This window comes from Saccopteryx leptura, chromosome 11 (genome assembly GCF_036850995.1).
Source record: "Saccopteryx leptura isolate mSacLep1 chromosome 11, mSacLep1_pri_phased_curated, whole genome shotgun sequence".
Classification (NCBI taxonomy): domain Eukaryota; kingdom Metazoa; phylum Chordata; class Mammalia; order Chiroptera; family Emballonuridae; genus Saccopteryx; species Saccopteryx leptura.
Genome location: NC_089513.1, coordinates 10,009,600 through 10,036,161, shown reverse-complemented (window position 1 = coordinate 10,036,161; position 26,562 = coordinate 10,009,600). Strand labels below are relative to the sequence as shown.

The window sequence follows — 26,562 nt, the reverse complement described above, 5'->3', positions numbered from 1 at the left end:
ATGGTCATCCAACACTCTACCTCCATCCATTTCCTAACATCGCCATTTCTTCCCTTAGTGATCCCAAAAGCTCCTTAAAATCTCCCAGACCCAGAGAGAGACCCTTTCAGAACTGAAATGCAGAAGACGCCTCTGCCTCGCCTAGCGTAAGACTCCTGAGAGGCTTAGATGAAAATCCACACTGCTCAGGGTGGCCCTCAAGGCCCCTGCAGACCTGGGCCCTGCCACTCAGCCCGCACAGGCCTGATCCTCGTTCATTCCTGGGGTTCTCTAAGCCCCTCCCACCTCGGGGCCCTGGCAGCAACTGGCTCTTCCTCCTGAGGTCTCTTCCCTGGTCCCTTTGTCCCCACTCTCCAGGTCTCAGACTGCCCCCGCCCCAGGCTGGGTCTTCGTCCACACCACCTAATGGAGTCCCTTTCCCTTACCATTTCCCACCGCACGCACCACAGGCTGAAGTCACACTGTGCTCTGCCTGCTCTTGAGGGGCCTGCCCCAGCCCCCCAGAGACTAGACTTTCCTTCCTTCCTCACTCCACATCCCCAGGACTCAGCACCAGGCCAGACACCCGAATGGCCTTCTCCAGTATCTGTGGTCGGATGAGTCCCAGGGAAGGAACAGCGCCTTGACTCAGCAGCCGCTGCCACGGGCTGAGGGCCGTGCGTGCGCTACGGTGCTGGATCCTCACAGCCTTGGGAGCTGTCTGTCCAGTCTACAGAGAGGGGGCCGGGGCTGGGACAGAGCGAGAAGGGGCTGCCTGGGGCTACACGGCCAGCAAACGGGCAGACCGGACACCAGCAGACCTCAGAGCTAAACCTGCTTTGGCTGGATGCCCAAGTCCACTTTTTCCCTGCTGCACCTGCCGGGATGGAGAGCAACGAAGAGTTACGTTATGTAAGTGGCTGCGGGGGGGGGGGGGGGGGTGCTAGGGGCATGGGAAAGGGTGACTGGTTTGCTTTGGTTTTTTCAAACAAAAGAGAGAGATGAAGCGAGGAAGAAAGGAAAGAAAGAAATGCAGGAAGGAAGGGAGGGAGGGAGGAAGGGGAAAGGAAAGGAGGGAGGGAGGGAGGGAGGAAGGGAGGAAGGGGAAAGGAAAGGAAAGGAGGGAGGGAGGGAGGGAGGGAGGGGAAAGGAAAGGAGGGACGGAGGGAGGGAGGGAGGGGAAAGGAAAGGAGGGAGGGAGGGAGGGGAAAGGAGGGAGGGAGGGAGGGAGGGGAAAGGAAAGGAGGGAGGGAGGGAGGGGAAAGGAGGGAGGGAGGGAGGGGAAAGGAGGGAGGGAGGGAGGGAGGGGAAAGGAAAGGAGGGAGGGAGGGAGGGGAAAGGAGGGAGGGAGGGAGGGGAAAGGAGGGAGGGAGGGAGGGGAAAGGAAAGGAGGGAGGGAGGGAGGGAGGGAGGGGAAAAAACAGTGTAAATGGGAGACTGAAGGTTGAGAGTAAAGTGAGTTTTTAAGAAAGATTAGAATTATGTAATTTTTAATGTTTCACGAGCTTCACGTTATTGTTATTGTCCTTTTCCCTTCCTCTCACCTGCTCCACACTGTCCCCTTGTCACTGACACCCACACACAGGCATCCCCTGGTGTGCCAGGCACTTAGTTTCTTCTATTCTTGTTCACAGTTACCCCGCAGCACACTCACTCAGTTATCTTCCTACGTCCATCAGCCACACAGACACACAGACACACACACACACACACACACACACATACACACACACCCCGGCCTGACTCCTCTGTCCCCCAGCAGACACACCCTGACTCCCAAGGTCTTTGGCTTTACAACGGTGCATTCATTGATGACCACCCTGCAACTAACAACACCTTGGTCTTCTCTACGCTCTGGACTCTGTGTAGGAGAGTCCACTGATTGTCCCTCCACACCGTCTTTCACACACACATGCACACTCACACACTCACATACGTGCATACCACCTACCCCTTTTGCACTGACCATCTCAGGAGTCCCTCCCTCATTTCCTGCCGAGATCACTACTTTCCGCAGCTGCTGAAATAATCTTCAGAACCCCCTTTGATTACACACAGATACAGGTGTATGGGTCAGCTACCTTCACGCCTGGCTGATGAAGGAGCCCGAGGACTCTCGGGCCCCAGGTAAGGCAGTGTTCTGCTTATATTACCTCTGGACTCTCCTAACTTGACCTCAACCCCCAGAGTTCATGGCACTTTTGCACCGACCACCAGAAGCACGACATCTGAACAACTGCTCCAACAGTCTCCTTTTCTAAAGGGGACGCAATGTCACTTGGCAGAGGAAAGCACTCCAGACCCATTACGTACTATGGCGAAAGACCAAGAGAACGCTAAGAAAAAGATGGCTGATACAATGACAATAAAGAAACCATTCTGCATATAAAGATTTCAGGTCTGACGCCTATTTCCTGAGGGCTGAAATACACAACTGAGGGAGGTTCCATGGCCAACTGGTCTGAACATAGAATCACGACAATGACACATTAGCTTTTCATTCTGACTGGAGCACTCCTGCAGGGTCTGCTCCTCAGCTTCTTCGTGTCCACATGTTAAAGTGACTGACAGCTTGACACGAAAATCCTGCCCGTCTCGGCTTACACAGAGCTCTCTTAAAGAGATCGCCTCACTGACCTGTCACTGTCAGCTATGTCAGGTCAGAGGGTCCGTTCCCATTTCACAGCTGGGGAAACAGAGCTCGAGGGACTCGTCTAAACCCTTGAGGCTGGATGGTCACAGCCCTTGCTCCTACCTAAAGCTTCTGTGACATCTGGACACACTTCCTCTCTGCATCTGGAAAGCCGTCACCCAAGGCCTTGTTCTACTTCCGTGCATGGGCTACCCCCATGAGCAAAGAACAGATTTTTACTCACTTCAAAGGTACTGACTTCAAGATCTTCAAATTTCCCTGCAAGTGACATCCCTGCACAGTTTACAAGCATGTCCACTGGGCCCAGCTTCTCCTGTGCCTGGAAAGACATATCAGAGCAGGCATTAAGGATGAGGATTCACTTAGTAGCAAACCAATGCCAATAAATATAATCTGTAAAACTTCTAAACCTGAGGAAGATTAACTCATTTCAAACCATACAGCAAAATGGGAAGACCCAAATAAAAGGCAACATGAATTAGTTCTAGTTAGCTCAACCTCTTACTTGTTTAATGACATTCTCTACTTGGCTGTAGTCTTGGGATACGTCGACGGATATACAAAGCACCACCTGTGAGAAAGAGAAGATAATGATCAAAGCGGTGCAGACACCTGAAACTATTTTTTTATTTATTCATTTTAGAGAGGAGAGGGAGAGACAGAGAGAGAGAGAGAGAGAGAGAGGAGAGACAGAGAGAGAGAAGGGGGGAGGAGCTGGAAGCATCAACTCCCATATGTGCCTTGACCAGGCAAGCCCAGGGTTTCGAACCGGCGACCTCAGCATTTCCAGGTCAACGCTTTATCCACTGTGCCACCACAGGTCAGGCACCTGAAACTATTTTTAGAAGCATTTCTTTTTAAAAAAGGCATTTATTTCCATTTCCAAAGATAAGGAGTCCAATCTTGGATGTACCAACTGCATTGTTTGGAATCTGTTGACAATGCAAATAGCAAGGTTAATTTACATGTCAGTTTTTGAAAAACACTATTTCGAGCAAATTCAAAAGAAGTGTTGGTCACAAGGTACAAAATTCCAGGTACAAGATGAGTAAGTCCTGGGGGTCAAAGGCATAGCGTGAAGACTGTCTTTATGACCACCGAATCTACTGTGTACTTGACATTGGCTGAGAAAGTTGATCGCAAGTGTTCTCCCCCTCACACACACACACAAAGAAATAACTATGAGAGGTGATGAATGTGTTAATCAACTTGACTGTGCTAATCAGTTCACAATGTAAATGTATATTAAGTCGTTGCATTGTATACTCTAAATATGTATACTTTTTGTCAATTATACCTCGCTAAGACTGGAGATAGAGAAAAGAAAAAGAAATGTTAAAAATGCTCCTCTTGAAAGGCCACTAATCTGCAGTGACAGAAAGCAAGTAGGGGACCACCTGCAGCCCGGAACGGAGGACTGGACTGCAGGAGGTGGGGCCAATTCGGGAGGCGGGGCCAATTCGGGGGGGGGGGGGGGGGCGGGGTGCCGGGAACATGTAGTATCCGGGTTTCGGTGGTGTTTCCACACGTGTAGACATCTCTAATGAGTTTGGTTTATTGCATATAAATTCCAACTCCAGTTGCTATTGGAAAGAATACATAAATTATATAAAGAATACACAAGTTCTACATCAATGATGTCTCAGGTTGTTGATAATTTAAACTGTTAAAAATACCAATAAACTTAATATACTGCTCACAAAATTTTAGAGCATATTTTGAAATGAATATGAAGTGATAAAATATCCCCTAATTTTTGTAAGCCGTGTAAATAAGGTGGAAGAAGGCTCCCCTTGGAGCAGTATCAGAGCTGTGACCGCCCTGTTGGGACTCCATACCGGCAGGTGGAACAAAGGACAAGCGAACAGAGCCTGGCGGCAGCAGCCACCTCTGGCTGGCCACGGCTGGAGGCTGAGCCACAGGATGGGTGGCCGAGGGTCAACCTGGGCCTGCGGGCACAGAGTGGGGGGTCAGGCACACCTGGTTCCCTCTGAGGGCTGCTCGAGATCCCTGGCTCTGGACTGCCAGCCACTCAACAGGTTCCCTCGACTGGGGGTCAGCGAGCCCAGCGCCAGAGCGACCGGGGGTGCGCAGCCCACAGGGACGCGGGGAGGGCTCAGCCTATGCTTACCTCCGAAGCGTTTAGTCTTTCAAAAGGAAAGGGGGGAGGAAAAAAGGGGGCATTTCATATTTCAGTGCTTACTTTGATAGAAATGGATGAAACAGAAATTAAGAATACTAATAGGGACAATGAGCTTTTTGTTTAATCAGCCTTTTTGTGTGATGTTTTTGAAGCAGAGCTTAGACCCCTGATATAGGAATGTTCTACGTTCCCAGGGTGGCCGCTCAGGGAAGCAGGAAGGTGTCCTTAGTTTCTCACTCTTTCCATAATGTCTCCTGCACTGAGACTGGCCACGATACTGGGGGCAGACAGACGTGCTGGGGGGGCATGTAAGGACGTCAACCACACGCACCCCCGTGTAGTGGGTGTGAGGCAGGGGAGGGAACTCACATGCACTCAGGAAGCCTGGGTTCCAGCCCTTTATCAACCAGCTGACAGCACCTGGAAGGTGGCAGTGACCTCATCTGTACAATACGGGCATCAGACACCAGTGAAGACCAAGGTTTCCCCCACCAGCTCAAAGAAACACAGAGACCCAAGGCCATAGGGTCTCCAAGCTGGAAGTTTCACTCATTGCAAGGAACCCCAGCCAAATGACCTAAATGCCTAAGAAGAAGAAACGCTCCCCTTCGCAAATGTTACCCAGCACGTTCCAGACGTGAGGGGTTGGCCTTGGATTTTATCCTTATGTCATCACACAATGATGTTTTGTTGTTGGGGTTTTTTTTTGTATTTTTCTGAAGCTAGAAACGGGAGAGACAGTCAGACAGACTCCCGCATGCGCCCGACTGGGATCCACCCGGCACGCCCACCAGGGGGCGATGCTCTGCCCACCAGGGGGCGATGCTCTGCCCCTCCGGGGCGTCACTATGTTGCGACCAGAGCCACTCTAGCGCCTGGGGCAGAAGTCAAGGAGCCATCCCCAGCGCCCGGGCCATCTTTGCTCCAATGGAGCCTCACTGCGGGAGGGGAAGAGAAAGACAGAGAGGAAGGAGGGGGGCGGGGTGGAGAAGCAGATGGGCGCTTCTCCTGTGTGCCCTGGCCGGGAATCGAACCCGGGACTTCTGCACGCCAGGCCAACACTCTACCACTGAGCCAACAGGCCAGGGCCACACAATGATGTTTTAAAAAAGGAGTAGGAATCACAAGATTCATTTTTAAACATGCCCTTTTATGTGTTAGATCATTTACTGTAAATCAAACCTATGAAATTTCAAAAAAAATACCCACAAAAAACAGTTAACAAGTTATCAGAAAAAAGATGCCCACAAGGCACTGTTTATACTAAGTGGCTGTGCTGTATCCCACGAAGGTCCAGCTACCCCTTGCCCACCCCAGCCCTCATATCTTCCCTTCCCCTGACATGGGAGTCAAGAATGTCCACACAGCTCTTGACGAGGCGGCGGGAGTACGATGAAGTCCGGAGCTGAGACACCATGAGGGCAGCAGGCGAGACTGGCCCTCAGCCGTGAGCCCCCAACTAACCCCACGGTTTGAGACAGAACTGCCTTCTCTATCAGAAGTGACAGAACAAGGGGGGAAAATGGGTAGGTCTGTTGAGCTGGCCGCTTTCCACACTTGTGGGCTTCAGAGAAGGGAGAATAGGCAGAGGCCACGACACTAGAAGAAAACTCACATGTGTGCACAAAGAGACATGGATGAGGATTTCCACCTGCAGCAATGAATGCAACAGCACAAGAAATGAACACGCCAACAGCCCAGCCACAGGGCACAGCTGAACAAACTCTGGGGCATCCAGCGCGTGCCACAGCAGTTTAAAAAGAAGAGACTGGTTTATTCTTACGGACCTGGAAAGATCTCTAATATGTCCTGGTGGGGAAAAGGAGACCATGAAAATGACAATGAAATACCATCTAAAACCTATTGAAAAAAGCAAAAATTAGAAAGTCGGCCAATACCAAGTGTTGGCAGGGATGCGGGACTACAGAAGCCAGCAACCACACCGGTAGGAGTGTGACCGCTTGGCTGAGGTTGAAGACCCACATACGCTCAATTCCATTTCGAGGCATAGTCCATTCTTGCCCATATGCACAAACAGCCAAACTTCAGTAAGTGCAAGAAGCAAAACTAACAAAGAAATGGAAACAAGCTAAACACCCACCAACAGCAGAACAGATAAACAAAAGGTTGCCTGTGCATACAAGAGAATACTAATGCATTTTTTTCATTTATCATGTGTGTGTATACATGCATGTGTGTCAGAGTCTACATGGGTTTTTTTGTAATAATCTGACATTCTAGACAATTTGTACAATTTCACTTTTTTAAAAAACAATTGTCTAATATGTATGCTGATTAGGAAAATCTTAATATCTTTTGACAAACTATTCCGAGTTGAGGTAACCCTTTCTTCCCTTTGTGTGCCTGTGCTGATTCAGAGAAAGAAGGCACCTGCGGACAGGGATTTTACCTGTTTGTCATTAATAGAGTGCTTTTCAATTTCCTTCTTTGCCTGCAGCAGCCGGTCCTGTAAGCAAGAGAGAACAATCAGTCCCGGTGATTGACTATTTCTCTGCTCGCTTGTTTAACAAAAGAGAAAAAGTAATTATTTGTGTGAGTAGTTATTACATTCTAGAAAACACACGAGACAGCATCTGCATTGTGCAGCGATGGGCCGCGGTCGACGAAAGAAGCTGTCGAGGATGTTAAGTGATGGCTAAGTGACAGCAAATTTTAAAATTCATTGCGTAGGAAGATAACAGAATAGTAAATGAACATCAAAACCCCAATTCAGCCCTGGCCGGTTGGCTCAGTGGTAGAGCGTCGGCCTGGCGTGCGGAAGTCCCGGGTTCGATTCCCGGCCAGGGCACACAGGAGAAGCACCCATCTGCTTCTCCACCCCTCCCCCTCTCCTTCCTCTCTGTCTTTTTCTTCCCCTCCTACAGCGAGTCTCCATTGGAGCAAAGTTGGACCGGGCGCTGGGTATGGCTCCATGGCCTCTGCCTCAGGTGCTAGAGTGGCTCTGGTCACAACAGAGCGACGCCCCAGATGGGCAGAGCATCGCCCCCTGGTGGGCATGCTGGGTTGATCCTGGTCGGGCGCATGCGGGAGTCTGTCTGACTGCCTCCCCGTTTCCAGCTTCGGAAAAATACAAAACAAACAAACAAACAAAAAAACCCACCAATTCATGGTATTAATTGCTGATGGTCACCCTGTCGGTTCTCATCAATGCTCTGATGTGACACGATTCAGTTGATATTAAACAAGAACAACCCAATGGCTATGCCATCAGGGTCCAGGTGATGCCACATCAAGAGACTGCCCAGTATTTTCCTCCTCTGCTTTAACAGAAAATGCAGTTAAGATCACTCTGTAGGTAGACTGGGTGAATCTACCCTTGGCTGCTCTTAAAAGGACACCTAAGCAAAGCTCCCCATGTGACTGAGTCATTCTCCCACGGTCTCAACTTTGCTTGTTTCTCTCGTTTTCAGGAAAACAGTGGCCACGGTGTCTTCACTTGCTGTGAAAGGTATAACGGAAACATGGCGTGATGGTGGAAAAAGCACGAGACGGAAGGTGACCCTTCGGAAGACCCAGGTTCCCTCAACAGTAACATGCCTAGAATAAAATCACACTGCACCGGTGATAAAGGGACACACAACTTGACTTTGCCGACATCGTAATAAAAAACTGCACTGGGAAATAAAGAGCTTCTCCACACCAGAAGGCGCATCTGCGCGTCCACCTCCACCACGCGAGGACCACACGATGAACTTCTGCTTCTGAGCACCTGCCACGTGCCCCCCCCCACCTCCTTTCTTATTTGCCGCATGTCAAATCCAGGCATTGTTTAAACCCCACAAGATGCCCCTTTGGTAAAGATGTCTTTACATTCCCACAAGGTGGCTCACTGCCAAAGCAAATGTATTGTTAGAGAAGTCAGGGTATAAATAACTGTTAGCTAATTCTGCTTTTTCTGATTTTAAAAATAAATTATGGACGTCCAAGCCTAATTCTGTGTCATTATTTGAATGTTTCCCCCAGAGACCCCCCCATGGCCGGACATTCCCACTGGGCCTTGCTCATCTGAGCACCCCCTATTTGAGTTGTCACCATACTCCTGCCTTCCTTCTGCGCTGGGACATCCAAGACCCCAAGCACCGATGCCACGCTGCCGTTCCCATTCCCTCCATCATCCCCCATCCCCTCTATGGGCCAGCTATGACAGCAGTGAACAAGACAACCCTGATCACTCCCCTGACTGCAAGGAGCAAGGGGACTCCATGAACGCTCATGTGAATCCAATGTTCCTGCTTCACAGGGCGACAGAACCAAGTTTAGCAAGAACAAGACCTTGAATAAAAAGAATAACAGATCTTGTGTCAGCTGGACACAGAAAAACCTAAGTTTGGCGAAACTGCGGGGGAGGAGCGAGACTCCCCTGTGGGAACTTGAGTCTAGATGCGTATCACGTCCTAAGCAAACCAGAAACGCTGGTGCATCCTTCGGGATGCAGGTGTCAGCGCCATCGCCTCTGCCGGCACTCCAGTGGGTGGAGGGCCCCCCGGGGTTTCCTACGGCCAGGTGTGCCATCTAACTTCCTCTTGGCCTCTCCCATCTCAAGATCAGCAGCATGGATGGTGTTGCCTAAGAGTTGCTGGCGCTAAATAAACATGCATAGAGCTTATCTGACTGCAACCAAGAAATAGCCCTGACTAAGAGAAATAACCAGCAATTGAGGAATCGCATCTCAAACCAGAGATTTCCAGCGCAAGTGTCAACACCGGGACGTTTGTACAGCCTCTCTGACTGATATGGTCCAGTTGGGTGAGTTAGGAGTCAAGTACCTGAGAAGACTTACCTCATTTCGCGCGACCAGGGTTATAAACGCTCCTTGCTTGTAGCACTCAATAGCGATGCACTTTCCGATGCCGCTGGAGCCTCCCGTGACCTAGGGGTAACAGTAACAAGTCTTCTTAGCACTTGGCATTTCCCATCCGGGAAGAGTTTATTTCAAAGAAGTAGGATAGAGCCCTGGCCGGGTAGCTCAGTTGGTTAGAGGGTCGTCCCGATACACCAAGGTTGTGGGTTCATTCCCATCTCAGCTCAAACATCACCTCCTCAGGAAAGCTTTCCCTGACTGCCCAGCACTCCTCCTCCCACGTTTCCACACTACGACCTTGTTTCCCCTTAGTTTATGGCGCTCACAGAATCTGAGCCTTGCATTGACTTGCGTGATTAATTAACTCACAACCGTCTCTCACTTGCGTGATTATTTAACTCACAACCATCTCTCCCTCTCACCGCCCTGTAAACTCCATTAAAAAACCAACTCTATTTTTGCTTCCCACTATATCCCTAGCACTTAGCCTGGCATATAGGAAGAACTCAATAGGTACTTATCATAATAAGCCAAATGCAGTTTATTCTTTGTAGTCATTTTCCCTATGCAGATTTGATCACATGGGCCAGGGGAGTGGGCTAAGGAGGCTCCGGGCTGTCTGTCAGGGGAAGGTGAAGGGAAGTGTCAGCATGCATCTGTCCTAACAGGGTACTATATCCTTATTAAAAAATAATTATGTCGTGATATCTTCTGTCAAAAAATTAAAAGGCGGCCCTGGCCAGTTGGCTCAGTGGTAGAGCGTCAGCCTGGCGTGCAGGAGTCCCGGGTTTGATTCCCGGCCAGGGCACACAGGAGAAGCGCCCATCTGCTTCTCCACCCCTCCCCCTCTCCTTCCTCTCTGTCTCTCTCTTCCCCTCCTACAGCCAAGGCTCCACTGGAGCAAATATGGCTGAGGATGGTTCCATGGCCTCTGCCTCAGGCTCTAGAGTGGCTCTGATTGCGGCAGAGGCAGAGCAACGCCCCAGATGGGCAGAGCATCACCCCCTGGTGGGTGTGCCGGGTGGATCCCAGTCGGGCGCATGCGGGAGTCTGTCTGACTGCCTCCCCCTTTCCAGCTTCGGAAAAATACAAAAAAAAACCCTCAAAAAACAAAAACTAAAAGGCTTCACAATATTGCATTCATAGCTCTATCAAAACTTAGTGAACCATTTCCCCATAGTCCGACACTTGGATTATTTCGAATATTTTACTGTTAGATCTTAGCTGCACTATAAGGAACATCTCTGACTCCCTCGCATGATTTTAAATCCTCCTGAAGCCCCTCCTACATCACGTACCAATCTGTGTGCGACTACTGGGCATCCGTTCCTTCTCTTTAGCCTCATCTCTCCACCAGCGACGAGATTCCTTTGGTGCCTCGTTAACCAACGACCTACAGAAGGTTACTCTAAAACTCTACCTGCTGCCTAGGGGAACAGGCGCCTCCGAGAAAGTCTCTGCTATGGAGCTATTTCACAGGTGGCTTGGGTTTATTACTTTGCACCAGACCTTCCAATTCCATAGCAATTAGCAGGATGCCTAAAAATGTCCTGGCGGTTATATGATGTTCCTGCTGCCTGCCTGTCCACCCCATAACCCCTCCTACTCTCAGTTCCAACTATGCCCATCTTGCAGGGGTGGGGGGCCCATGCCCCTCCCCCAAGCAGCTCTTCCTGTCACTCAGACCCATCCTTCACCTGTCACTCCCGACTGCAAGCCCCTTGAGGATGCGTACCCAGTCCAATGTACCTTCCTCACTCCTAGCCCAGCGCCTTGCATTGGGCCACTGCGGAATAAACACTCACCTACATTAATCTGCAGAGTGGCATATGGTGCCCTTTCTCTGAAAGATACGATGACAAGAACACCCGTCAGTGAAATTTCCCTAATGGTTAGCTAATGAACTGATGGGAGCTGAAGTTATGAGGTTACAGAGAAAATGTATATGCTGTAAAGTACCACGTACATATTAGCTGTTGTTATTACCGCTGTCTTCTTCTGAACTGTAATACACAAAGCTAGCTGTGTGAAATTACCACCCAGTGAATAACTGTTCCAACTGATCACTTCTAAGTTTTTCTCCATAAGAACAAGAGTAAGACTTCAACTTCTGGGTAGAGGTACATGGGAAACTAACCTCCCAGTCACGTCAGCCAATTCTTAGACGGCATCTAAGAATAAGCCACATCTAGGCTATGTTCATTTGAAAGTTATAAGCAAATTTAAGAAATTTTCATAGTGGCTGAGAAAAACAGTAAATATGTATTGACCCGTTAGACAATTAGTAAAATGAGCTGGGATGTAGGCCACTAAAGATAACAGTTTATTTTCCTTCCTCTATCACTCTCTCTTACTATTCATTGGAAATACTGTTTAAATGTTACTAACTCTTTAATCACACCCTACACCTCTTATTGAGGGTGGGGGTGGGGTGGAGGTGGGTGTTGAGTTGCTCCCAGCCATCTCCAAAAAAGAACTTGATTTTCCAGTATGCAAGTCAATTAAACAGCATTTTAAAAAATCAGCTGATTTAAATGAGTACATATCCTGTGAGACTTCTGCGCAGGCATTAGGGAGCTAACACCAGTATATAAGAATTGTTCGAAAAATGAAACAATAAATAGTTATGACCTAGTCTACTCATGCTTCCTCATAATAAGCAGACATTCTGAATCTCACCCCCTCCCCTAGTACCACCTGGTTTAGTCCTAACACATCTCAAGAAAAATAATTATGTTTTCACTCCTCTTAGGACATTAAAAAAAAAGCACAGATGGTTACATTACGTAAATTATTCATGTTATCCTCACATTATTTGTAAGAGCGTATTAAAACTAAACTAGATGGTGAACCACTGGCCAGCAGGTCAGTTGGTTAGAGTGCCCTACCAATATGCCAAAGTGGTGGATTCCACCCCTGATCAGAATCAACCAGTCAATGCACAAACTGAGGTTTCCCTCTCTCCTTCTCTCTCTTCCCCTTTTTCTCGCTCTTAAAAAAAAAAAGAAAGAAAGAAAAAAGGAAACCCTTAGATGGTGACAATAAGAAATCCTCTTGGTCTATCCCAGACCTGTGTATCTTCTTACCTGCCTGCAGCCTGGTGGGGCTGGAAGGACTAGAGTCAGGCAGGTTTATTAACTCTCTTAATAAACGCTGACTCAACATCTTCATCGCTACTTTTGTTTTGACCTTTTTTCAAGTTAGGCTCTGCAAACATAGTTCTAAGAATCCAAATTTTAAAGCCATGCTTTTGTGACAGACGTTGTCCTGTGAATGCATGTGACACCTTCAAAATTTAGCATGATTGTAAAGTTTTCTCTCTTTCTCTCTCCTCCTCCCCCCCCCCCCCTTCTCTCGCTCTGGGAACTTACACTTACCTCCTCATCTATCTTCCACATCAGGAACAGCCAGAGTTAGAAATTCACTAAGTTTTACAAAGGAGAAATGATCCACAAAGCCTGCCCCGATTTAAAGCACCCTACAAGAAAGGACTATCCTGACCTATCACAGCTCCGTGGGGAGACTCAAATATGTCACCTCGGGCACCGGGAGGATTTGTGTTAACAGCTTAGTAACGAGATGTCCCCGCTCATAACCTCCCGCCTCCGGGTGCCTGCAGCTAGGGACATCGGAAGCCCTCGCAAATGGCGAGGTGAAGGCGCAGGCAAGGAAGCACTCTCGCTCAGTTTAAGGCAGGTGCTCCACCTGCAGAAAGGGGATCTTGGAAGACATGAGCTTCCAGTAATAAATAAACCAAACCCCATCCGCAGCCCGTTCGTTCCTACAGCACCAGCCAGGTGCAGGAGCTCCCGCACGGGATCGCACACCGTAACCGCCATCAGCCGAGCCCAGGCTGAGCTCCGGCAGAGGCCAGCAGTGTAGCCCCGGCAGAAGCGTCCCACCCGGCGCCTCCATGCAGCCAGAGCCGCCGGCCCGCCGGGCTCGCAGCCACGGGCCCCCGTGCAAGTCACTCCCTTGATGCCGTCGGAACTGCTCTGTCCGCCCCTCGCACAGGCCATCTCCCGGCTCGGTCCCGGCGGCGGGGACAGCTCTCCCCGCCCTCCCGCGCCGCGCCGCCCCCGACTGCGGTGTCCTTGACGAAGTTTCTCAGCCCCTCTGATGCTCAGTTAATTCGCAGAAACACCGAGCACAGGGACAGCCACGCCCCGGGATGCGCGGGGGATGCCCGAGCGGCTCCCGCGCCCCCGGAGCGCCGGAGCCGGCCGCCGCGGAGGGCCAGTCCTCGAGGCCCCGCGCAGGGCAGAGCCGGTCGCCGGCGGCAGGGACCCTCGGTCTGGAGAAGGGGCGGCGGCCCAGCGGCCAGGGAGCGGGCTCGGGGCGGCGGGTGGCGGGCGCGCAGCCCGGGAGGTCACTCACCACCACATGCGCGCCGGGCAGGGCGAGGGGTTTGGGGCTGATGAGTGGAGACAGCATGTAGAGCAGCAGCACGAACGCCACGAGGAAGGTGGCCACAAGCAGCAGCATCGCTCGGCGGGCCGGGCCGGGGATGGGGACGGGGCGTGCGGCGCAGGCGGTCACGCGCGTCCGCGCAGCAGGAGTCGGTGTTTGGGCTCCAGGCGGGCGGCGGCGGAGGGGAAGAGGCGGAGCCGACGGAGACCGCGGCCGGGCGGGGCGGGGCGGGGCCACCGGCGGAGCGGCAGGGCTGGGCCTCGGGTTTGCCCCGCAGTCGGGCGTCCTGGCCGGGCGTCCTGGCCGGGCCTGCAGCCCGCGCTCGGGGACCCCAACAGTCCCCCCTCACCCCCGGCGGCGCCACCCGGGAGCGCCGCTGCGTGGACGCGGTGACACCGCGCGTTTGTGTCGCCGGTGCTTCTAAGGACCGCGGAGAGCTAGCTGGTCTCCCGACCTCCCGGATCGCGGCGGGGCCCCGCTCGGGTCGTACGGTTCCGCTGCGTCGCCGATTGTCGTCGCACCCCGCGACCCGCCGGGCAGGAGGCGGTTCGGCGCGATCCAGTCTCGGGCTGGTGGGGTCGTGGACACAGCCGGGGCCTGGAAGCCCCGGGAACAAGCCCTGAAATCCCGGCCTCCATTTCATAGTTTCTGGGCGTCCTTAGAAAATGGTCCCAGCCACTGTCGCTTTTTAGAGGAAGCGAAACCCTGAACGTGGTGTAAACACTCGGAAAATTCAATTTCGTTAAACTGAGTTCATTTTTTTTTTAAACAAAGCAGAGTTTAAAAAAAAAAAAAAGCTTGGGATCTAATTTACATTCCTATTTAAAACGCGTAATAAATAGATTTTATTGTAGCATACTGTCAGTTGTACAACCCTCACCATAATCAATTTTAGGATATTTCATTACATCCCCCCGCCCCCCAAATAACCCTGCACCCATTAGCAGTCATTATCCATTTCCTCTTAGCGCTAGGCGATCTCCAGTCTTTCTGTCTATAGAACTTGCTTATTGTGAATATATCATACAAATAGAATCATACACTATGTGTAGCCTGTGGGGTCTGACTTCTCTCAGCATAGTGTTTCCAAGGTTTTTTCATGTTGTACATGTATCAGTACTTTGTTTTTATCACCAAATTATATTCCATTGTGTGGATATACCACATTTCATTTATCCAGTCCTTAATTGATGGACATTTAGGTTGTTTCCACGTTGGGGCTTTTACAAATAATGCTGCTGTGAACTGTTCACACACAAGTCATTTACCTTGGATATGAGAGCTAGGAGTGGAACTGCTGGACCTTGTGCACAGGAAAAGGGGTTCTATGGAAAATAACCTCACAGGTGATCTGGTCATAGGTTCCTAACTGGGCAGGTCATGGTGTATAGTCAAGCTCCAGGAACTTGTTTAGTAAAAAGTGTACCTTTGCCTCAAGCAAGCCCTGTCCTGTTTTTGTGCATCCAGGTTTCTACACCTTTATCTCTCCCACACTCAGGTAATCTTTACTTCCTTCTTTAATTCTAAATGCACAAAAGTTGCAAACTGTAATTTCTTGGAAGCATTTATCTCAGTGTGTTGAGATCTTGTTTCCAGGATTATTCTGTTTGACCTAATAAATTTTTATTATCACTGTCTACAGCAGGGGTAGTCAACCTTTTTATACCTACCGCCCACTTTTTTATCTCTGTTAGTAGTAAAATTTTCTAACTGCCCACCGGTTCCACAGTAATGGTGATTTATAAAGTAGGTAACTTTACTTTATAAAATTTATAAAGCAGAGTTACAGCAAGTTAAAGCATATAATAATAATTACTTACCAAGTACTTTATGTCGGATTTTTGCTAAGTTGGCAGAATAAATCTTTATAAAACAACTTACTATAGTTAAATCTATCTTTTTATTTATACTTTGGTCACTCTGCTACCGCCCACCATGAAAGCTGGAACGCCCAGTAGTGGGCAGTAGGGACCAGGTTGACTACCACTGGTCTACAGGTTTGACCGTTCCTACATTGATGATCTTTTAAAAAAAAAAATTTTTATTGAATTTATTGGCATGATCCTGCTTAATTAACAAAATTATACAAGCTTCATGTGCACAATTCTATAACACATCATCTGTATGTTGACCTCCCCAAGTCTCCCTCCCTCACCTTCTATCTCCCCTCTCCCCTCCTCCCCCTCCCCCAACCCTTTTCCCTCCTGCAATCCCCCCACTGTTGTCTGTGTCTATAAATTTTTTTCTCTGCTTAATCCCTTCACATTTTTCATCCAGCCACCCCACCTAACCCCTATCTCCTCTGACAGCTGTCAGTCTCTTCTCCATATCTATGAGACTCTTTCTATATTGTGTGTTATTTTGTTCATTAGATTGAACATACAAGTGAAATCCTATGGTACTTATCTTTCTTTGACTGGCTTATTTCACTTAGCATAATAATCTCCAGGTTCATCCATGCTGTTGCAAAAGATTTCCTTCTTTTCTTTTTCTTTAAACAGATACTTTATTACATCCACAGGTGATAAAATTCCAGAGCTACTGTTAGGCCCATAAATGCAGACCCTGCTAAATATCCAATCTCATCAAGCTTCTGTGACTTGAAGATGGCTTTGAGGCCAGCATCTTCAGGATCTCTCTTCCTGTCTGGGTGACAGCTGGACCCTGCTGGGCATGCAGGGCCACCGAACTGTTTCTGTCCTCACTTCCAGCCGTTTCTTTACGTTTCAGGAGTACCACTCTTGCACTCTGCTCTTTTCTAGACTGAAGTCCAATTCAATATCTGTTCGGCATTTGATCACATCTTCCATTACTTGTTTTAACTGATGTAATTCAACTTTTACTTTCTCATTTTCTGCTCTGAGGGCTGAACATTCACTCTTCTCCGAAATGATCATATAATGGGAACTGTTTCATCAGGACTGCTGTATGATTTCTAAACAGCAGCTCCATCTTACCTCCCCACCAACAATGGATGAGGGTTCCACTTTATATCCTCAGCAATGCTTATCGTCTTTCCTTTCTTTTTTAATTTTTAAATTATTTTATTTATTGATTTTTTTTAGAGTGGGGAGAGAAAGAGAAAAAGGGGGGAGAAACAGGAAGCATTAATTTGTAGTAGTTGCTTCTTGTATGTGCCTTGACCAGGCAAGCCCAGGGACTCGAACCAGCAACCTCAGCATTCCAGGTTGATGCTTCATTCACTGCATACCGTAGATCAGGTGCTTATCATCTTTTTAATTATAATCTTCCTACTGGAGTGACATGACATTTCTTTGTGATTTTGACTTGCATAGACACATATTTTTGTTTGCTTGCTGGTTTTTCCTTTTTATTGTTATTTTTAGGAATACTAAGGTGCTCAGGAGCAAAAGATCTGTTTTCTTTTTTATTAACTTATTGCCCAGATTTAGTCAAATTACAAGGCTCAAGGTCACAGGCCCCAAGACTTCTGACACTAAGTACAAGTTTGGGGTGGTGTTCCCAAACCACCTTGTTTAGATAAGTTTCTAGAAGGACTCACCGAACTTACTGAGAACTGGTCCATTCATGGTTATGGTTTACGACAAAATCAGCTAAGGAAAATGTGCACAAGGCAAAGTCTGGGGGCCTCCAAATGCAAAGCTTCTGCCGCCATCCCCCATGGAGCAGGATGTGACATTGCAGATGACAGTAAGCAAGGAGCATGCCCACAAGAGAAGCTCATCTATCTAGTGCCCAGAGGTTGCTTTGGGCTTCATTATGTAGGTGTGATTGATTGATTGATTGCCACATAGCTGAGCTCAGTCTCCAGGTCGACTGATAACGCATGATACTAAGCTTCCACCTACAGCGCATGGTTGACCTTCCTGGTACAGCCAGCCCTCAGCTGGAAATCCAGTTTGGCCAGCTCTCACCTGAGAAAAGACACTTCTATCAGGTATGGCATAGACTGCTTCCCAGAAGCCAAAGACAAAGGCCAGACCTTCTCTTTGGAGGTCAAATTCTTTTTTTTTTTTTTTTAACAGAGACAGAGAGAGAGAGAGAGAGAGTCAGAGAGAGGGATAGACAGACAGGAACGGGGAGATGAGAAGCATTAATCATTAGTTTTTCGTTGCGCGTTGCGACACCTTAGTTGTTCATTGATTGCTTTCTCATATGTGCCTTGACTGCGGGTCTTCAGCAGACCGAGTAACCCCTTGCTCGAGCCAGCGACCTTGAGGCCAAGCTGGTGAGCCTTGCTCAAACCAGATGAGCCGCGCTCAAGCTGGCGACCTCAGGGTCTCGAACCTGGGTCCTTCCGCATCCCAGTCTGACGCTCTATCCACTGCGCCACCGCCTGGTCAGGCTGGAGGTCAAATTCTTGACTATAGAGGCCACCACTTGTCTTTGTTCAAAGCTCTCCTACAGATAAACAGACTGATGCTGAATATTTGGAGGAGACAGTGCCGCGTGAGAGGCTCTACACTCAATTTCCCTATAGATTTGACCATCAATATCAGCATTGCAATCTCACTAATAAGAAACGGCGATACATACGGGCATCCTCCCCCATCCCTTCTCCTCCTGAATAGTGGGGGAAGCCATCTAATGGAGATGCTCCTGGTCCCTCCTCTCAGTGTGAGCACACAGTCAGCAAGGCATGTACGTCAACCCTTCCTGCCTTTATCTTCCCCTCCCCCATTCCAATCACCCATTTCAATTCTCCATTAGACCTTTACTCCAGGATGATATGTAACGTGCTACATCTATTTGATGTGAACATTGTCAGACGCTATGGGCTGTACAACATTCTTCCAAATCTGAAAAAACGTAACTTGTAGGTCCACATTAATACAAATATCTTTTGATTCAGTCCTGTCATAGTATTCTGAGCATGGCATTTACCTCTGGGCATGGGAAGCCCCGTCCAGAGTCTGTCTATCCCAGTCAGGACCCATTTGCAACCTTCCAGGGCTAGGAGGCCCGTCCACCGCCAGGTGTGCGGCACACCTGCCCTCTGAGGAGTCTGCCCCATAGCCACGGCAGCCTCTGTCATTCTTGTTGGCACAGAAAAGTTCTCACTGGTATTTTGCCCCCCACGGGGAATAAGAGGACCATGTCTAGATTCACCCCATCTCTGTGTTGCTGCGACCCCCACATCTATACCTTTTATGGACCCTGGTGGCCACCTCCAGTGAGCAAACCGGGATATCTTCCTGCTGGTTCCGGCTCCCTTCCCATCTTAGAAGGAGGTTCTGATGAGCAGCAACATGCCCTATGTTAATATACCCCTTGAGTTTCCATAGTGATTTCCATAAGGCCATACCCCCTACAGGCATCCCTTTCATGGCCAGTTCTCCATCACCCTTCTACCTAACCACATGGCCGGGCCATCAGCCAGGGTCCTGGAGTTGGTTCAACACCCAAACATTGGGACTGACAGTACAAAACCCAGCCGGCTGAGCAGACTTCTTTCTACCTTCCTCAGTCAGGATGCCTTCCAGACAGGATGCTGTCCATTCGCCTTGAAAATGACATCCATAAACCAAGCATCTTTTCTTCTTTTTTTTTCTCCTTAATTTTATGTATTGATTATAGAGAAAGGAAGGTAGAGAGAGAAATAGCAATTTATTTTCCCACTCATTTATGCAACCATTGGTTGAGTCTTCTAGGTGCCCTGTCTGGGGATCAAACTTTGGTGTATCAGGACAATGCTCTAGAGTCTAGCCAACTGAGCTACCCGACCAGGGCAGCTCCTCCTTTGGTCAACAGAGAGCTGTGTATATAGGACACTGCCCAGGTGACCCAAGTGGCTACAGGCCCAGCACTTCCTCAAGTGGTTCCAAAGTCAGCCCTCGAGTCTATGTGCTGTGAGCACAGTTCACCACCTAGCATTTCCTGGTAGCATGTTCCTGCCAAACCAGTTCCATCTTACTATAAAACTCTGCCGGACACTGCCCTCCCCATTACAGTGTTTTTCTAATGTCACCAAAGGTGACATATCTTCTATTGGTTCTGTCTCTCTGGCAAACCCTGACTAACAAAAGAAGGGATTGCAGGCTTAAATGCACAACTATGACACCTTTAGAAAAGGCATCAAATTTTAAAACAATAAAGACTTTGGTGAGTGAAAAAAAAAATCAGGTCACTTATTTATTTAAAAAAGAAATCAGGCCAGTTTCAGATCGCTTCACAGTAACACTCAATGAGAAAAGAATGCTGCGACTACAGTTCTCTCAGTTACATCCAGCTAATCTGCGCACCACCCATTGGCACGTGCAATGAGGAAATGTTTTTCCTACCAGTGCTTCTTGAGGAAAGGAGTAAGGCTATTGTCTTAGTCTGTTTGGACTGCTCTCACAGAATGCCATAGAGTGGGTGGTTCAGAAACAACAGAAACTGATGTCCCATAGTTCTGGGGACTGGGAAGCCCAAGATCAAGGTATTGGCAGATGTGAAGACATAGCAGCAAGAAGGCAGTTTCTGAAAACTGGCAACAGAAGCCTCGCTGAAAACCAAATCTGCTGGCAGCTGGATCTTGAATGTCCAGCCTCCAGAACTGTCAGGTGGTGGCGCAGTGGATAGAGTATTGGCCTGGGACACTGAGGACCCAGGTTTGAAACCCCGAGCTTGCCGGCTTGAGTGCAGGCTCACCAGCTTGAGTGTGGGGTCACTGGCTTGAGCGTAGGATCATAGACATGACCCCATGGTCGCTGGTTTGAACCCAAAGGTTGTTGGCTTGAAGCCCAATGTCGCTGGCTTAAGTAAGGGGTCACTCAGTCTGCTGTAGCCCCCCAGTCAAGGCACATATGAGAAAGCAATCAATGAACAACTAAGGTGCCGCAACGAAAAAATGATGCTTCTCATTTCTCTCCCTTCCTGTCTGTCTGTCTGACTGTCTCTTTCTTGCAAGACAACAAAAAAATTAATTTCTGTTGTTTGAGCTACCCACTCTATTATGTTTTGTTATGGCTGCCTAAACTGACTAGGACATCATGCCATGGAATCATTTAAAATTTAAGTTATAAACGGTGTGGAACTCACACATTTTTATTACTTCACTAAGCCTGATTTTCATAGCAAGAAGGAAGCAGTGCACTGATTGACATCCTGACACAAGCTCCTTATCAAAGTAACTGCCCAGCACTCTGCCTAGATAGGGCAGCCGTGCTGTGAGAACACATTCCCTCGGAAACCCGAAACATTAAGCGATATTTGTTGACCAAGGAAATCTTCCTAGTTTTATACAGCCCCCAGTCAGCTGTGTTTGGCCGCAAGGAAACTGGAGATAAAGAACTTTCCTTTCCTCTTGTCGTGTTAAAATTGCATGTATCCTAAAAGAATTGCCCTGTCGACAATGTCTGTGCACCCATGAAGTGGCAATAAAGGTACTCAGCTAGTTTGACCTGTTCTGCGAATTGGTGTCCAGTTCCTGATTATGTGGTTCTCTGGAAGATGGTCCTCTGGCTACCTCCTCTAATGCAGATTCACCGAACATGCCCACCTGACCTCTGATGCTGTCCTTCATTGCTGTCTCAGCAAATGCATGTGGACTTCTAGTCTTAGCAAACAGGCTACTTTATTTAAAAGTCTGCAAAGCCCTAATGTTCACGTGGGCCTGTATTGGTTGGCTGTATAATTCAACCTTAAGTTCTTTTAGCTTTGAATTTATTTCTTCATCGTTTGAGGTAAATGTCACAAGTTTTTTCAGTTGCATTGTTTCATAAATCAGTACATCTCCTTAATAAGGACACACTATGGTTTTAACATTTCACTATCAGTTATTAGTATAAGCCAAATCACATTTCAAAAAAAATTGAATACCAATATTTTGGTGTTTAATTTCTTCATAATCACTCCATTATCATTTTCAGGTTCCATTTCTCACATTCAGGAATAGTGTTTTGTTTTACAGAAAAAAAATCAGTTAAAATCATATTACGACCCTTTCTGGTGGCTCAGTGGATAGAGCATCAAGCCAGTGTATGGACAGCCCGGGACTGAGTCCCAGTTAGGGCACACAAGAGAAGTGGCCATCTGCCTTTCTCTCCCTTCCTTTCCCCCTTCCATCCCTCTTCCCCTCCTGCAGCCAGTGGCTCAGTTGGTCTGAGTGTCAGCCTCAGGCACTAAAAATAGCTTGATGGATTGAAGCATCAGCCCCAGACAGGCATTGCTAGGTGGCTCCCGGTCAGGGTGCATGTGGGAGTCTGTCTCACTATCTTCCCTCTTCTCACTTAAAAAAAAAGAAAAAAGAAAATATTCATATTACTTCATAAATTAAGATGAAAAACAATAACACAGATTTTACTTCTGCAGTTTAGCTTATAACGTTAAACTCTAAGTTAAAAATAAACAACAACAAGAAACAACTTGAAACTGCGCGAGAGGGCAACTCTTTACAAGGAGAATTTCAACTAATAAACGTAGCAGGAATGAGAAGAGTTGAAAGCCACCATTAGAATATCAAGTAGTAATTGCTGCTATAGGCAAGATCAACAGTGTGGGTGAAAAATCAAGGACAAAGAGAACAAGGCATAGCCTCAATGGATCTTTCCCCAGAGTTATCATACTGTATCATACTGTGTGACTTTAACATATGCCCACAAATTCTTTGCTTCTCTCTCTCTGAAGTGTAGCTTAATTTCCTTCCCCTGTCCTCCAAGGCTGGACTTGGTAACTAGCTTCTGAAGAACAGTGCATAAAGGAAAAATTTAACTTTAGAGTAGAAAAAACCCACCAGACATCATCTGAAGCACATGGCTGCAGTTAAAGAGCATCACCGAGAACAAGATATCATATCCCCCTGATTTGATAGGACAGTAGGACACATCACTTATGTGGTAGTGTCCCCCCAAACCTTAGTCTAACTAAGAGAAGACATCACATAAACCTAAACTGAGAAATGTTCTTCAAAATACCTGGCCAGAACTCTTCAAAAGGTGTCTCAAGTTCATCAAACACAAGAAAAGACTGAGGGGATGCCGCCGATGAAAGGAGACATGAAGGCTAAATGCCATCTTGGATTGGATCCTGAAACAGCAAAAGGACAGTAGTGGAAAATGTGGTGAGATCAAAATAAACGTGTGGTTTGGTTAATGGTCCTGTGCTAACGTTAATTTCTTGGTTTGCTTGCACCTCGGTTATATAAGATGTGAATCTCAGGGGAAGATTGTGAAGTTTACACAGGAGCTCTCTATATTAATTTTAACTTCCTCTTCTGCCCAGTTCTGCTTCCTGCCCCTTCCATTCATGGGTGTTGATCTGTAATAACTATCTTGGCCCCCAAACCCCACTTCTTATTGGCCTCTGGAAAACCCAACTTGTAACACCTATCCCCCAACACATCCAACAACTTCACCTTAGGTATTCTGAAATCCAGATGTTAAATTTGTCCTTTCCTCAAGGTCTTTGCATTTTCCTTATACAAAAGGTGAAAGAAACCTGGCTAGATTTTAGACCTAATTACAGAAAAGCTTACTTGCAGAGTTAAGTCAAGGACCATTTAGGAAATCCCCAGAGATGACTCACGTTGCTCCTCACACTGGTCACTAGCCCGTCTGGCACATCAGGGGGAGCTCTTTTCTCAGAAGCTGTGTTTAAGATGCTCTTCAAGGCCCTGGCCGGTTGGCTCAGTGGTAGAGTGTCGGCCTGGCGTGCAGGAGTCCCAGGTTTGATTCCCGGCCAGGGCACACAGGAGAAGCACCCATCTGCTTCTCCACCCCTCCCCCTCTCCTTCCTCTCTGTCTCTCTCTTCCCCTCCCGCAGCCAAGGCTCCATTGGAGCAGAGTTTGCCGGGCGCTGAGGATGGCTCTGTGGCCTCTGCCTCAGGTGCTAGAATGGCTCTGGTTGCAACAGAGGGACACCCCAGATGGGCAGAGCATCGCCCCCTGGTGGGTGTACTGGGTGGATCCCGGTTAGGTGCATGTGGGAGTCTGACTGCCTCCCGTTTCCAACTTCAGAAAAATACAAAAAAAAAAAAAAAAAAGATGCTCTTTATTTGGTAGGTTTAGCAAAAAAGAGCCCTAGTCAAGTAAATCTGACCTTATTTTCTAACTCCAACTGTGCTTCCGTCTACAAACATTGCAGGATGAGACTGGGGAAGGGACCAAGGCACTTACTCAGGTACAAAGTTTAAGGAGAGGCCAAAAAAAACAGCAATTAAGACAATATTTTCAAAACAACAAAATTAAGGCAAAAAGAAATCTTTGTAGAATAAAAACTGTTGTAAATATTGTCTTAATATGACTGAGTGAACAGCAGAGGTTTGTAATGGGGATACACCCCACTGCCATCACCCTAAAGCAGGCTACCTCATTCTTGGTCTATATAAATGGTGATGACATTTTCCCCCTAATATTAAAAATGACAAATGTGCGCCCTTATTTCTGGGCCCTGGCCTTTGGAGGCCTTGAAGCTTCTCTTTTTGGACTCTTGGGATTAAACTACCAGGTAAAGACATTCAGCCAGGCTGTCCTAGGTCGAGACCCCATGAGTGAAGCCATCCTGGTCTTCAGCTCTGGTCAACGACCGTAACCGACAGCAGGTGGGGCGGAGGCACACCCACTCCACACAGCTCTGTAATGCTGGGACACAACAGTGGTCTAAGCCACTAGGATTCTGAACAGTTATGCAGGAAACGATCTCATGCAGATTCCGTCTGCCGTGTCGGTTAGGACTGGTGCAGCTGTCTTTGTGGTGATTTCGCACCTCTTGCAGATTTTTTGTGGTATTTGATGCTACTATAATCAGTATTTTTTTCATAATTCCAATTTCTAACTGTTGCTAGAATACAGAACACAGTAATTTTTTTTTTTTTTTTGTATTTTTCTGAAGCTGGAAATGTGGAGAGACAGTCAGACAGACTCCCCACATGCGCCCGACCGGGATCCACCCGGCACGCCCACCAGGGGCGATGCTCTACCCACCAGGGGGCGATGCTCTGCCCCTCCAGGGCGTCGCTCTGCCGCGACCAGAGCCACTCTAGCGCCTGGGGCAGAGGCCAAGGAGCCATCCCCAGGGCCCGGGCCATCTTTTGCTCCAATGGAGCCTTGGCTGCGGGAGGGGAAGAGAGAGACAGAGAGGAAGGAGGGGGTGGGGTGGAGAAGCAAATGGGCGCTTCTTCTATGTGCCCTGGCTGGGAATCGAACCCGGGTCCCCCGCACGCCAGGCTGACGCCCTACCGCTGAGCCAACCGGCCAGGGCCAGAACACAATAATTTTTATTAACCTTGTGCCCTGTAACTTTATTAAGTTCAGATTTTACATGTATATCATGTAAAATCAATTTTCTATATACACAATCATGTCGTTGGAAAAAGACCATCTTGGTTCTTGCCTTTTAATCTCTGAACTTTAAAATTTTTTTAGATTCGATTTGAGAAATAACTATTTGTTGTTCCACTCATTTATGCATTCATTGGGTGATTCTGGTATGTGTCCTGACCAGGGATCAAACCCATAACCTTGCCGCTTCATTATGATCCTCTGTCCAACTGAGCGGCCCAGCCAAGGCCTTAGTCCCTGAGCTTTTCTTTTTCTTGCACCAACTAGACTCTACTACGCAAAGACGAAAAGGAGTGGTGAGAGCAGGCATCTTTGTCTTTCTCCTGACCTCTGGGGAGTCGAGTTTTCAATACAGCTAGTGCTCCACTTATGACTGATTGGTTCCGATAGACCGGTAGTAACACGATTTGGTTGTAAGTTGAGTAGGCTATATGTACAGTACTGTGAAATGATGTTATAAAAATCTTTAAGTCATATTTTATCATAATTTTCTTTCATTGTTATAGATCATAATTTTCTTTGTTCATTTTATGCCATTTGTATCATCTCTACACCATTTTGTTCCTTATTTTTACATTTCTCAGGTTTAAGTAAAACTGCATTACCAGTACAACTGGTTTAATATTTGCAAAGACAATTTCCTTTTGGTAGACATCTTGGGAGGGGGTGATGAAAAATATCCAAGACACAAAACACAAATTGCTGTACTGAGTCTGGGATAACAGTTGAAATGGTGCACATGGAGATGGTAGTGCTGCCGGAAGCTGGTCCGCACTGTCGTACACCCAGCTGGGCAACGCTTGTGCTGCCAGACATGAAGCAGTTGTGGCTAGCGATTGTGGTTGTAAAGTTGAATGGTCATAAGTCGAATATTTGTAACTAACAACTAAGCATGATGTTTGGTACGGCTGCTTCGTTGTTTTGTAGATGCTCTGCTTTCTGACTCTTTAAAGATAATGTAACTGTTCTCACTTCTGTAAATGCAGGAAATAATATTACTTTTTCTATTTTAAACTATAGACAGTCCTTGCTTCGCCTGGCACCATGTTAACTGAAACTTGTGAACTTCTAGGGTGTAAACCCCCCCCCCCCCCCCGCAGAGTTCCAGCGACCACTATGAAGTCACTGAACTCACAGGGAGATGTGCACAGCTGGTTCTCAGAGCCAGGAGGAGCTCTGGCTACAAGTGACAGGGGTACTGAGAAACAGCTCTCAGCACATGTAAAAACTGATACGTTCTCCACGTGTCATCAACCACATATTTCCTTAAGACCCCCCAGATAAAGAAGCATACACAGAATAGAGACAACAG

At 47.9% G+C, this 26,562-nt stretch overlaps 1 protein-coding gene across 1 annotated transcript in view; it reads right to left on the bottom strand.

The window, feature by feature from the left end:
• The window catches only part of KDSR (3-ketodihydrosphingosine reductase), a 31,963-nt gene extending 17,767 nt beyond the window's left edge, over positions 1 to 14,196 (bottom strand). Inside the window, exons 1-5 of the mRNA XM_066352501.1 lie at positions 13,975 to 14,196; positions 9,577 to 9,666; positions 7,186 to 7,242; positions 3,138 to 3,203; positions 2,856 to 2,951 (exon numbers count right to left, since the gene is read on the bottom strand). Coding sequence (XP_066208598.1) covers positions 2,856 to 2,951; positions 3,138 to 3,203; positions 7,186 to 7,242; positions 9,577 to 9,666; positions 13,975 to 14,082 — 417 coding nt within the window. The 5' untranslated portion in view covers positions 14,083 to 14,196. The remainder of the gene's footprint in view (positions 1 to 2,855; positions 2,952 to 3,137; positions 3,204 to 7,185; positions 7,243 to 9,576; positions 9,667 to 13,974) is intronic.
• Between the last annotated feature and the right edge of the window lie 12,366 nt (positions 14,197 to 26,562).